The sequence below is a fragment of the Schistocerca piceifrons genome, chromosome 11 (assembly GCF_021461385.2).
Source record: "Schistocerca piceifrons isolate TAMUIC-IGC-003096 chromosome 11, iqSchPice1.1, whole genome shotgun sequence".
Classification (NCBI taxonomy): Eukaryota; Metazoa; Arthropoda; class Insecta; order Orthoptera; family Acrididae; genus Schistocerca; species Schistocerca piceifrons.
This window is the reverse complement of record NC_060148.1, coordinates 121,806,248-121,818,691: the sequence shown is the minus strand read 5'-3', so window position 1 is coordinate 121,818,691 and position 12,444 is coordinate 121,806,248. Positions and strand designations below refer to the sequence as shown.

Sequence of the window (12,444 nt, the reverse complement as noted above, 5' to 3'; positions counted from 1 at the left end):
TGCAACCTAAACTGGAAAGATCTGAGAGATTTAGAAAGTCAGGGAACATATGTCGTAAAGACAGATTAGATGCCATAGCAAGGGGAGTGTTTATTGCAGCTGACAAAAATATTACCTCTGTTGAGGTTGAAGTGGAATGCAACAGTGAAGTTATCTGGTCCTGTATAACACATGGATGTTTTTAGAGGCGACTCAATTCCACTGTGACAGTTTTAAGTCTTCAAAGAAAGTCCACAGTCAATTGCGCATAAATTCCCAGACCATGCAATACTAGTTGGAGATGATTTTCACCTATTGAGTATAGACTGGTATATCTATGGATTCATTGAAGAGGATACTCACAATCAGATGGCCAAAATAATTTTGAAAACATTTTCTGAAAACTCTTTTGAGCAGTTAGCTTGGCAGCCCATACACAATGGAAATATCTTAGATCTGGTAGCTACAAACATGCCAGAGCTTACTGACAATATCAGTATAGAAATGGGGATTAGCAATCATAACTAGCAATTAACCATGGTTATGAAAGATATTACATCAAGTAAGAAGGCTAGGAGAGTGTTTCTTGTAGATAAGAGTAGATAAGCAGTTGTTAGCATCTCACTTAGCCAGTGAAGTAACGTCACTTAGTTCCAGTAAGATGCATGTAGAGGAGTTACAGGTAAAGTTTAAACTGATTGTAAATCACGGTCTGGAGAGTTATGCACCTTGTAAGTGGATAAAGGACGGAAAAGACTCACCATGGTTTAATGATATTTGGAAGATGCTGAGGAAGCAGAGGTTATTGCACCCTCAGTTCGAAGGAGACCGCAAAAATGACAACAAGAAAAGATTAATAGAGATTCGTATGTTTGTGAAAAGATCTATGCGCAAAGCATACAACAACTACCACTGTGATACCTTAGCAAAATATCTTGCAGAGAACCTGAGAAAATTCTGGTCCTATGTAAAATCCCTAAGTGCATCTTACACTTCTGCTCAGTCCCTTGTTGAACAGTCAGGTGTGGCAGTTGAAGACAGCAAAACGAAAGCCAAAGTTTTAAATTTCACATTCAAGAAATCATTCACACAGCAAAATCATACAAATATACAGTCATCTGACCATCGCACAGGCTCCTGGCACAGAGAAACAATTGAAAGATTTAAAAGCAAATAAGGCACTAGGTCCGGATGAACTCCCAATTTGGTTTTACAAAGAATACTCCACGGCATTATCCCTTATTTAGCTTGCATTTATTGCGAATCTCTCATCCAGCACAAAGTCCCAAGTGGCAGGAGGGTAAAGGAACACGCCTGCAAAATTACAGACAAATATCAGTAACTTCAGTTTGTTGTAGAATCCTTGAACATATTCCCAGTCTGAATATAATAAATTTTCTTGAGACTGAGAAGATAATGTCTACAAATCAGATTGAGAGGGCACTGCTCGTGTGAAACTCAGATCAACCTTTTCTCACATGATATAGTGTGAACTACATGTGAAGGGCAACAGGCAGAGTCCATAGATTTCTGGAACGCATTTGACATGGTGCCCCACTGCAGGCTCTGAATGAAGGTATGAGCATATGGAATAAGTTCACAGATATGTGAATGCCTCGAAGACTTCTTAAGTAATAGAACCCAGTATCAGGGACAATGGTATTGTCAGGAGTGCTCCAGGTACGTGTGATAAGATCACTGTTGTTCTCTATATACTGATAAATGATTTAGAGGACAGGATGGGCAGCAATCTGGGGTTGTTTGCTGATGATGCTGTGGCACATGGTACTGTACTAATTAAAAGTTATCAACTGAAAACTTCACTATTATACGAGATAGGAAATTTAGAATGAGCTGATCGATATAATCTGAAGCAGTGACACCACTCACCGGAAAGCACTCATTCCATTCTCTGTGAGAAGATATTTTGATTCACTGGAAAATAATTCAATTAAAATATATACATACTTAAAGTTTGGAACCAGGCACACTATTATCTTTTGTGTCATAATATCTGTTTACTTCTGAAGTTCACCTATGCATTTTCATAGACATTATTTTTATGGACTGAATGGCATCCTTTATTAATCTGTAAAGTCATTAATTAAAAACTTAATAAAATTAACATAATGCATTATACATTTAAATATGACTGCCAAACTTTTAGCTGGGGTGTTCCTAACATGGATGAATAAAGTGGTTGCATGAATTTTTCTAATGTAATAACCCACAACATATTTCATAAACCCAATTTTGGCCTGAGTATACAGCCCATCCAATGCAGTAAAACTTAACCTAGTCGTTTTCAAATAATTACAGGATTCCGAAAGCAGCAAAAGCAGCAAAAATCTTTACACCACCCTTTATAAGACCAATCCGACCCAAAGTATTCAGTCAGTGGCAATCTCTCACATGATTAACATATCAGCATTCACATTATCAAAAGTCAGTCCACCCAACATCTTCATTAACATCTTCCTTTTCTTTTTCTACAGTCTTTGCAGTGACATGCATTACCTTTAACTTTTTGGAAACATTCAGTAGGCAGCATATGGGTTGTGTAATTGTGTCAACATTATGAAAGACAGTGTCCATGGGTTACATTCCTGGAAACCGGATGTATCAGCACCAGGAATACTGTGGTTATGTTAATATGTCACTCTTCATCTGATGAAGGTGCTCTGTGTTTAAATCAACACTGTCACACTACTATTTCAGATTGTGGTTTTTTTTACTGGTAATAAACATTTATCAAAGATCTGAGAGTGGTCATCAATTTGACTTCAAGGAATAGATACTCAAAATAAATTATAGTATTTATTTTGGCATACATTACAGGACAACTTTACACAGAACTGGTTTTCAGCAATAGTGCGATCTTCTGTCAATGCGAGAGCAAATGCAGAATACAAAGTTGCAGCTAAGCAATGTCCCCAGATGGTTGTCACAGCAATCAGAAACTGTGTCACAAACAAAATTTAGTTTCTGTGTCATTATCAAAAAATAGGAAATGCAAGTCATTATCCATTTCTGAGCAGATGGCTTCAAGCATTTCTTTTTGTGCTATACAGTTCTGTTTCTTTTATTTCTAATCACATTTTTTCAAGATTCTAAACAATACATGATCACAATAATATCTTTGTAGAATTTGCTTTCAATTCAGCACAGTAAGGTCATAAACGCATTTTTCTTTTTAGTAGCATACACACAGTGAGCAATATGTGGAAATACAACATAAGAATGATAACGACAGGACATGAACAACTGACTTTTGCTTTTGTTGATCTATGTTGTTACCTGGTCAAAAACTGTGCTCTGAGTTGTTGCTTCAAATTGTTGTGTGTGTTTGTATTACATCTGAACATTCTATCATATAATTATCTTTAATTATTTTGATAAAACTTTATTTTTTTATCACTTAGCTGCAGCAGTAAAGGTTCACTATTCACTGTCAACATTTTTGGTTGTTGGTATGAATGTACGGGGACTATAAACAGAAAGCACGAATGACGCGACAGCTAGCTTATTTTCATCTTACATTTAAATTAATATTTTAATTGTTATGTCTACCACAGTTTTGAAACTAGCAGAGGTGAAAAACAGAATGAAATCTTCACCTCTCAAGAAAACAATCAGTGTTACGCCCACCAAACAGTAGCCACTTCCCTGGCACCTGGCAGGGCCGATGGGTGAACACTGTCACACAGCCGGTACGAGAATGGTTGGCCTCAGAGGCACCTAGTACTTTGTAATAAAGGGTGTAAAGCAGGATCACGCTAGTCTAGCCCATCAACACAGAAATGCTGTTATTACTAGACCAAATGGTTAGTGGTTTTTGTTTTACTTAAATGTTTGCAGCTGGAAACAATAGGAAAAAATTATATGGATCTTAGTGCAGCTACAAAGACTACATTAATACACAACATTGTTCGCATATAGACATAACATCATGTTAATACAGATAAACAAATATGCTTTCAGTTTTTGTCTTATCCTTGTCTGGAGATGTGATTATCAGCTCATTAGTGATTCACTGAACATCCCTCTGAAAAGTCTAATACATTCGAACTGTGGCATCTCAACTCTTGTTTGTATTATCTCCATTCACTAATACTACTTTGACACGTGTGTAGAAATGCAAGTGTCAGTTGTCAAAAGCTTAAAATGCTATAGGAGGGAAAAATAAAATTGCAGATCAGTTACTAAATCCATTTACAACTCCACATCATGTCATACAAAGATGTGCACATCACGAGCAATGTTTTTACTGGCTGTGATTCTTGTGAATTGCTCTTTTCCTTCCTTGTTTTATGGTGTAGACATATAGTTGTAAAAATATAGTACGTTGACAGCACTGTCTCTCCTTTCCTGTTATGCTGTGTGACACTTTACAGTTCAGCATGTCAAAAGGCAAGGGATCTTGTAACTTATGTCACTGAATATGTGAGAATATATGTGTGGTGCAGGCAGGAGCAGGAAAATACAATGATGGTGAAGAGAAGTGGTGAGATTAATTTGAAGATCCAGAAATAAACCTATCAGTCTTAGCATGCGGAGATCATAGTTGCTTTCGTGGTGTGTGTGTGTGTGTGTGTGTGTAATTTAATTTAGTATTACATACATGTCAATCAAAAACAAATATAAAATTAGACTTTATTACAAATCATATAACACTGTTCCCTGATTACACAAACTTTGCATTGGATTTCTCAAATTTAAAGAACTTTTTTTATGAATTATAGAACATAGAATGTATTATTAATCATGCACAAACAAAACCAGAAAGACATAACTTGAACAAATCAAACTACATTCCAAATTTTTCTGTCTTAAAAATTAAGACAGTAACATGATTATTACACAAAATTTTCTTCTTCTTACTTTCAAATAACGTGTTATTATCTCTTAGGAATCTTTATTACTTCCAAGCAAGTTAAAAGATTTCAGTGCTAGTTCTATTTCACACATTTCTGTACTACAGAAAAATTCATCAGATCATAATGTGGGTCACATTTTCTTCTTATATTATGGTTGTGGTACATTTGATTGTGAGAAAGTTATGATTGAAGAGAGAGAATGTTTGGTTGTGGTCAATGTCCCCACTTTCTTAAAAAGGCTAAGACAGGAGATTTCTTGGGTGATGAGACACATGTAACTCTTTAATAATCTCATTTTGGGTGTAGACATTTTTCATTGCCCGTTAACTGCCTTAGAAAACATTCACAAATCCACAAGTGAATGAAAATATTTCATTCATATTAGGAATTATTCTGATGGCGAGTGCTGCAGACCACATACTTTTAATTTTCTAAATTAGGAGCATGTGCAACTCCCAATTTTGCTACAATCAACACAACACATCACTGTTATCCACCTATACTATACGGCTTGATGATGGCATCCCCTTGGGGGCAATATTCTGGAGGAGAAATGCTTTCCCTTTTGGATTTCCCAGTTGGTAAATACTAAGGAGGAGGTCACCAGAAAAACATTTCAATTTTGTAATGGAGGGAAGTTGGAGGGGAGGGGGCAGGGGTAACATTATAAAGGGAGAACAAGTTTTGACAACAGCATGCAGAGCCAAATGGATGTAGACTGCAGTAGTTATACGAAGACAAAAAGATCTGTACAAAAAACAAGAAGAGCTGCATCAAATAAGTCTTAGCCTGTTGGCTACAACACACTTCTGACATCAGTTGTAAAGCTGTTGGAAACTGTCAACAAATTTTCTTGTGCAATCGCTCAAAGCACTGTGGTTACACACCGTTGCATATCTGTGGCATAGCAGGTGATGAGACCTGGTGCTACCAATAAGATCCTGAGACCGAGTGACAGTCAGTGGCACAATGTTTGTTGTCTTCCCCGCCTCCCAAAAGGAGTCTTCTGTCAAAATCCAAGATAAAAGGATGTCGATTGCTTTTTTCAAAAGCAAAGTCTCGATCTATCATGAATTTCTATCTGAGGGAGGTGAGGGAAATGCCTGTCGCTCAGTCTACGGATCGTACTGGTAGCACACGGTCTCACCTCCTGTAATAATGTGGTAAATCCAACAACGCATGACCACGTTACTTAAAACTATTCCACAAGTAGTGTTTATGAACAGTTTTCAATAGCTTTACAATTAGTGTCACAAATGTGTTGTAGCTAATGGTGATTACTTTGTAACTCTCATTTTCTTTATTTTCTGACACTATTCATCGAACTTATTGGATGCACCTTGTATATTTCAGAGTATAATAGCACACTGTAATGTTCTTGTGTTTGAAAAGATGGTTTATGCCACCTTACCTTATGTAAACTGCCTTTCAAAAGAGCTGCCCTGTCTTTCATTTTCTTGTACTTCTCAACAAATCCTTCAATCTGCCACTAGAACAAAACAAGAAAGAAAATTGTTGTGAACAAAACCACAGGAATTTGCCCACGTATTCTATCTACAGTAAAATTAACTTGAGGAAGCAGCTTGGTCCAAAACTACTTGTAACCACCTGTCAAAAGCCCAAATAGCCATCTTTCACAGTGAGGACATGCATGGAGAGTGTCAGTGAGGTTGCAGAAGGTACCAACAGGGATGTGGACCCACTCCAGTTCCACTATCATGGCCAAGTGTGCTATGTTTCACAGCTGAGGGCCAAAGATTCGTGGCACAAACAGTATCAAAGTAGTCACCGCATATTCTCAACTGGGTTTTGAATTCAGCCTTAGGGTAGAGGAGGGGGCAGGGAGGGGGTGGGGGGAGGCAGGGGAGCATGAGCACAGTGAACTCGCTCTGGTGCTCATGGTACCACACATTACACTACGAAGTGTGTGACATACTCCATTGTTCTGCTGGTAGACGCTAACTTGCCAAGGGAAAATAAATTGCACGTATCTACATCTACATCCATACTCCGCAAGCCACCTGACGGTGTGTGGCGGAGGGTACCTTGAGTACCTCTATCGGTTCTCCCTTCTATTCCAGGTGGTGAGTGGATGTGGTCCTCAAGGATTGATGCTTACTTGTGTTGAACCACTGTGCTTTCCAGAATGATGAGATCACCCAGGGAAGACCACAAAAATATTCACAACACCATAAACCCCCTCCACCGGCCTGAACCCTTCAACAATTGTTGCAGTGCCATACATGCCAAAAGCCGTCCGTATGATGGAGCATAAAACACGATTCATTTGAAAAGGCCATCTTTTGCCACTCAGTAGCATGCAAATTCCTGCCTTTCTCGATGATGGACAGCAGCCAGAATACGTACATGAACCAAACCATTGCTGCAGAGGCCCATATGCATCAACATTTGTTGAACGGTCCTTGAGGAGACACAGTTGGTAGCCCCTTGGTTCATCTGGCCGGTCAGTTGCTCAACAGTTGCATATTCATTCACCAACACATATCTTTGCACCACAGTTGCCTGCATGCCAGTTTTTGATAGCACTAATTCGCCATGCACAGTATACTTTCACCACGGTGGCATGAAACAGTTTACAATCTTAGCCTTTTTGGAAATGCTTCCACACTTGGCCTGAAAACCAATGATGTCCGATAAATCGCTCTGTTTCAGCATTACGACAACATCTGCACTGTTTTCTGCATCACTCCTCGACTCACTTTATATATACTCCAATGCTAATGCTCGCATCTGCCATCTGTGAGCTGTTACTGCATGTTGATATAAAACATAGGCAGTGCTCACCTTAATGTGACTGAACTGTGTATAAAATTACAAAGAGACAGATCGGGTGGGCAGTACTTACCTTTAGAAAGTGGAATTTCAAGTACTGCTGATGGACACTTGTAAGTGTATGGGGCAGGAAAAAAAAAATTCGAATTCATTAGTTTCCTGATGTCTGAGGGACCTCTTCCAATCATCCCCAAGCTATCAATCTTTCCTCCCTGGGGAACAAACAAAGTTATGAGATATCCGCCTTCCTCATTCCCCCTCATTTTGTGTGTGACAATCAGCAGCACTGGCAATTTCACCTCCTAAATAAAAGTAGTGGTCGGCCATAGTGTATCACCGGAATTAAATACTTTCCTGCTAGCAAAAATTACACCCCATACAGAATTGCAGTCAAATAAAATTAGATATAATTTTTATTTACCAAGCAGCTGTAGATACAGGCATACACAGTGAAGTATAACAGCGCCATTTTTCAGGTTCTTTCCAATGAAGAAAGTACAGAAGTAGGAATAGTAACTGAAATTAAATGGAAAGAATGAAAGGAAAAACAAGTGCTCTTACTGTGTTGTTCACCTCCTCCTTGCTCCAGGAACTCTTGAGAACTTTTTCTATTTAATCTCAGTATGCACTGTTTCATCCAACCTGTCTTCTCTTTTCAAATAATGGAAAATCCAGGATGGAATATAACAATATTATGGAAATGAAAGTCACCACTCACCGTATGGTGGAGATGCTGAGTCATAGATAGGCACAATAAAAAGACTGTCACAAATAAGAAGCTTCTGGCCAGTAAGGCCTTACTGGCCAAAACCTTCTTGTTTGTGACAGGCTTTTAGTTGTGCCTATCTATGACTTAGCATCTCTGCTTTATAGGGAGTGGTAACTTTCCTTTTCATAATATTGTTACTTTCTTCTCTTTTGGCAGATTAATATAACTCCAGTTTCAAAAAAAATTATGTTTTCCTTGACTAGGTTTTCCTCGTCTGTGTGAATGTCTTCCTTGATGGTTGGTAAGCAGTTTCTATCAATATTTGATATAACACAGGAGATTTCAAAATACAGGGTGTACATAAAGTCTAGGAACAGTTTCAATTATTTATTGCACAGAAACCAAGCACTGTACAGATATCACACATATGTCATTTTGAAGGGAAACACTGAAAGTTTCTTTTTTTCCTCCTATGTTTAGAACCAAGTACGGTAAGAAGCCAACAACAAGAAAGGCCATGTACCACTGCCACAACAAATTCGTTATGACAGGTAGCTTGTGCCTGGTGAAGAGAAGCGGACATCCTAGTGTGAGTGCAGTGAATGTAGAGCACTTATGAGAGACATTCATAAGGAGTCCAAGGAAATTGGCGCATCGTGCATCCTGTGAACTGGAAATGACTCCAATGACAGTGTGGAAAGTTCTGCTACAGAAGCTGTCTATGAAACCATTAAAATTGGAGCTAGTGCAGAAGCTCAATGGCAACGATAAAGACAAGCATTCTGAGATTTGTTCACAGTTGTAACAACTGAATGAGGATGGGTATGGCATTGTTGAACACTTAATTTTTAGTGACCAAGTCACTTTTCACAGTACTGTGAAAGTGAACAGGCACAACTGTCAAATCTACGGTATGAAGCATCCACACAAATGCACTGAATTTGAGCATATTCCCCAAACACAGGTGCCAATGCTAAGGAAAAGGTAATGTGGGTTAGAGGGCAGAAGGAAGTAGTAGTAAACCAGTTCATTCAGAAACTCGGAGATATTAAGTGGGACTGTAAATATAACTGTCAAATGGGAATAAATAAAACTGAAACTGCTTTTAAGAACTTCATTAAAAATTATTTAGGTTTGTGGTATTCTTGTACTCAATAGTTTGTGTACAATGGGTTACTATCTCATGAGGAAACTAAATCTTCTCACTCTTTGATGTGATGCCAAGACGCAGTACCAATATTTCTGAAGCAGATGTGAACACATTAACCAAACCCAAAAAGGGCTTCCAATGACTTTGTCACCATAATAACCCAGGTGATTGACTGATTCTATGCGATAGCCTTCGGCCTCAAACAAGTTTGAGGACTTCAGAACCATCATTAAACAGGGTTGGACAGTATTATCTCATCCATCCTACAGCCCTGACCTAGCGCACCTCCTACTTCCATTTGCTTGTCTCATTAAAGCATCACATTTGTAGATGACATTTTGAGGATGACAAAGATGTGATTCTTACAGTGGAGAAATGGCTTCAATACCAGAACAAGGAGTGGCACTGACAGGGTACACACACCTTTGTGTCTCGATGGAGGAAGGCCATAGAACAGGGCAGCAATTGTGTGGAAGTATAGGGAATGTAGAATAAACAACATTCTTTCTTTTGTGTATTTATTATTGTGTTCAATAAATAATTACTGAAGGAAAAAATGTAGTGCCTCACTTTTTGGGTAACCCTCACATTTATTTTAATAGTTATTCCATATTATTTTTACTACTTTGTGAATGAAGCTTGTGGTCAAAGCACGAACTGTTGGTAGTAAAATTTAACAGTGAAAAAGAGAGGGATGGCTGTACTGAGCTGAGAAGACACATTACATTTCAATGATCTGTCACCCTGATGCTACTCATAAACATTTACCTCGAGTCAGTTTCCTTCTTGTAGCTTCTCCATGTTAAGGACCTGCTATGCACTGCCACCATGTCTTGTCACATGACTTTGTTTCCATTTGCAGAGGATTGAGGGCTGTAAGACAGCTCTCTAGTCTTCAAGCTACAAAATAATGTAACTGCCTTTTAAACAACTCTTCTGTATTTTGTTGCTCTTATGTCACATTTATATGCATTAAGTAAACAGATCTCATTGACAAGAACAACATTTTCAAATTGAATCTCATAACACCACATTGCTCTTCAGCCTTGTTAAGCTTTTTCTGGGTGTTGATATTGCAGACAGTGCCTCTTCCTCTCTGCCTTCCAAAACACTGCCAAGCCACAACCCCAATAAGTAAATAACCCCTTCATAGCAGGAGAAGATGTTATATATCTGTCACACTTTGACAATGTCCTAAGACGACAATTCTTTTGTCATTTCTGAAAATATTACACCACGAAGTACACACAGAGGGGAGTTCTTTATATAGTAACTAGCTAAATAATATTTTTAAATGAACATCTTTATCTGATCACGAGGAAGAAATCGGACATGTTTTTATGGACAAATAACATGTATCGCCTAAGTAGGCTGGGATCTACGTTATGTTAAAAGATACCGGATACCATGTTAATTTACATATTCACAAAACTTAAGTGTCACATTCAGTGTTTTTCATATTTATACTTTTGTAATTCGAAAATATATAGTTTAAATGATGCACCATATTAAAGTCTCACAAACACCCATTTTTACACAATAGTCATGTAAAAGGCTCAGGAAATGTCACATCTATGGCTAAAACTGTTATTGGAAAGTAGTTTGTTTGCAAGGTGCTACTCCAGTCTCCGTAAGCAAGAAATTACTATTACTTCATTTTACAAATGGGCTCCCACTCAGTTTGCCGCCTTCCTGCTGATACAACAATGGGCCAGTTCATGATGGACTAGGACAAATCATCACTGTCAAGACCTACCTACCAACCAAATCATGCCACAGGATCACTTGACTTTAGACACTGACTGTTATCAGAGCTAAAGAACATCTCCCTCTTATGTTCCAAACCGCCACCTATAGCAAACACTAAATGGCTCAGTTTCTTTACCTTGGCATTTTCCCTTCTGCTCCAAGATGGTTCTGGAACTACCTTCTGTTGTCCTCCTGACAATTCTCACAATGTAATCCCTATGAGAAAATAAACTGATACGGTTTCCTTTTCCCAACATGAGTACGTATATTAATTACAAGTCCACATCACTATCCAATCCTGACTACACCCCCAAGTGGGTGTAAGAACTGGCATCTGAAGTGAGATGCCAAATTTGACCCACTTTCAGCTTTGAGGTGCCCCATACAAATTACTAAGCTGTGAACAGATGTAAGAAACCATCGTGCAGGATAGTCCGGCTCCATACTGCGGTGCAAAAGACAAGTGCTTAGCACAGTCAGCCCAAGCTGCCCACCACAGTCTACCCAGGCCTAATGCCACGCTGCCATCACTGCCATTAGGCAAGGAAATTCAACCTCGTCTGCCTCCTCTACGGTGGTCACACGAGGCCACATCATGATTATGATGTCCCAATGGCACCTCGACACCGGGCATCGCCACTGCATTGCTGCCCAATCTATTGTCAATGAACAATTTAATTGTAACAATGAAAATAATCGATTTCTGACAATATACTGTAATTGTATAGCTAAAAAATCCATTCACCAAGCAACGGTTGGAGCCTTTCCTTATCATCCCATCTGTTAAGTCTCCCCTGACCTTGCATTCTGGGTGACTTTTCAGAACCCCACCCCTTTCCCTAGACGTCTCAAGTTCCCTTCCCTTCACCCCTCTCCCTACCCGTTCAATCTTTATGCTGGAAGGAGGGGCCACTGGCTTCAAAAGCTTGCATAAGTAAAACCTTTCTCCTGCCATCACTTGGTGACTGGATTTTTTTATCTATCCAATTCCTACATATTAAATGTGCAAGCTTCACTTGTAGGGGGAAATGCCTCTGGACCAATGCTGCCACTGACATTACTGAGGTCTGTTATCAAATTTTGTGTGTGTGTGTGTGTGTCTAGTTTAAAGCAATTCCCTCACCCACATCACAGAGACAACTAGAGATGGATCCAACATATTGCAAACATGGGTGGAGCAACTCCGT

At 38.8% G+C, this 12,444-nt stretch overlaps 1 protein-coding gene across 1 annotated transcript in view; it reads right to left on the bottom strand.

Annotated features, from left to right (window-relative positions):
- Window positions 1-10,398, bottom strand: part of LOC124720295 — a 208,138-nt gene extending 197,740 nt beyond the window's left edge. Inside the window, exons 1-2 of the mRNA XM_047245608.1 lie at window positions 10,277-10,398; window positions 6,268-6,345 (exon numbers count right to left, since the gene is read on the bottom strand). Of these exons, the coding sequence (XP_047101564.1) occupies window positions 6,268-6,309 (42 nt within the window). The 5' untranslated portion in view covers window positions 6,310-6,345; window positions 10,277-10,398. The remainder of the gene's footprint in view (window positions 1-6,267; window positions 6,346-10,276) is intronic.
- Window positions 10,399-12,444: the final 2,046 nt, after the last annotated feature.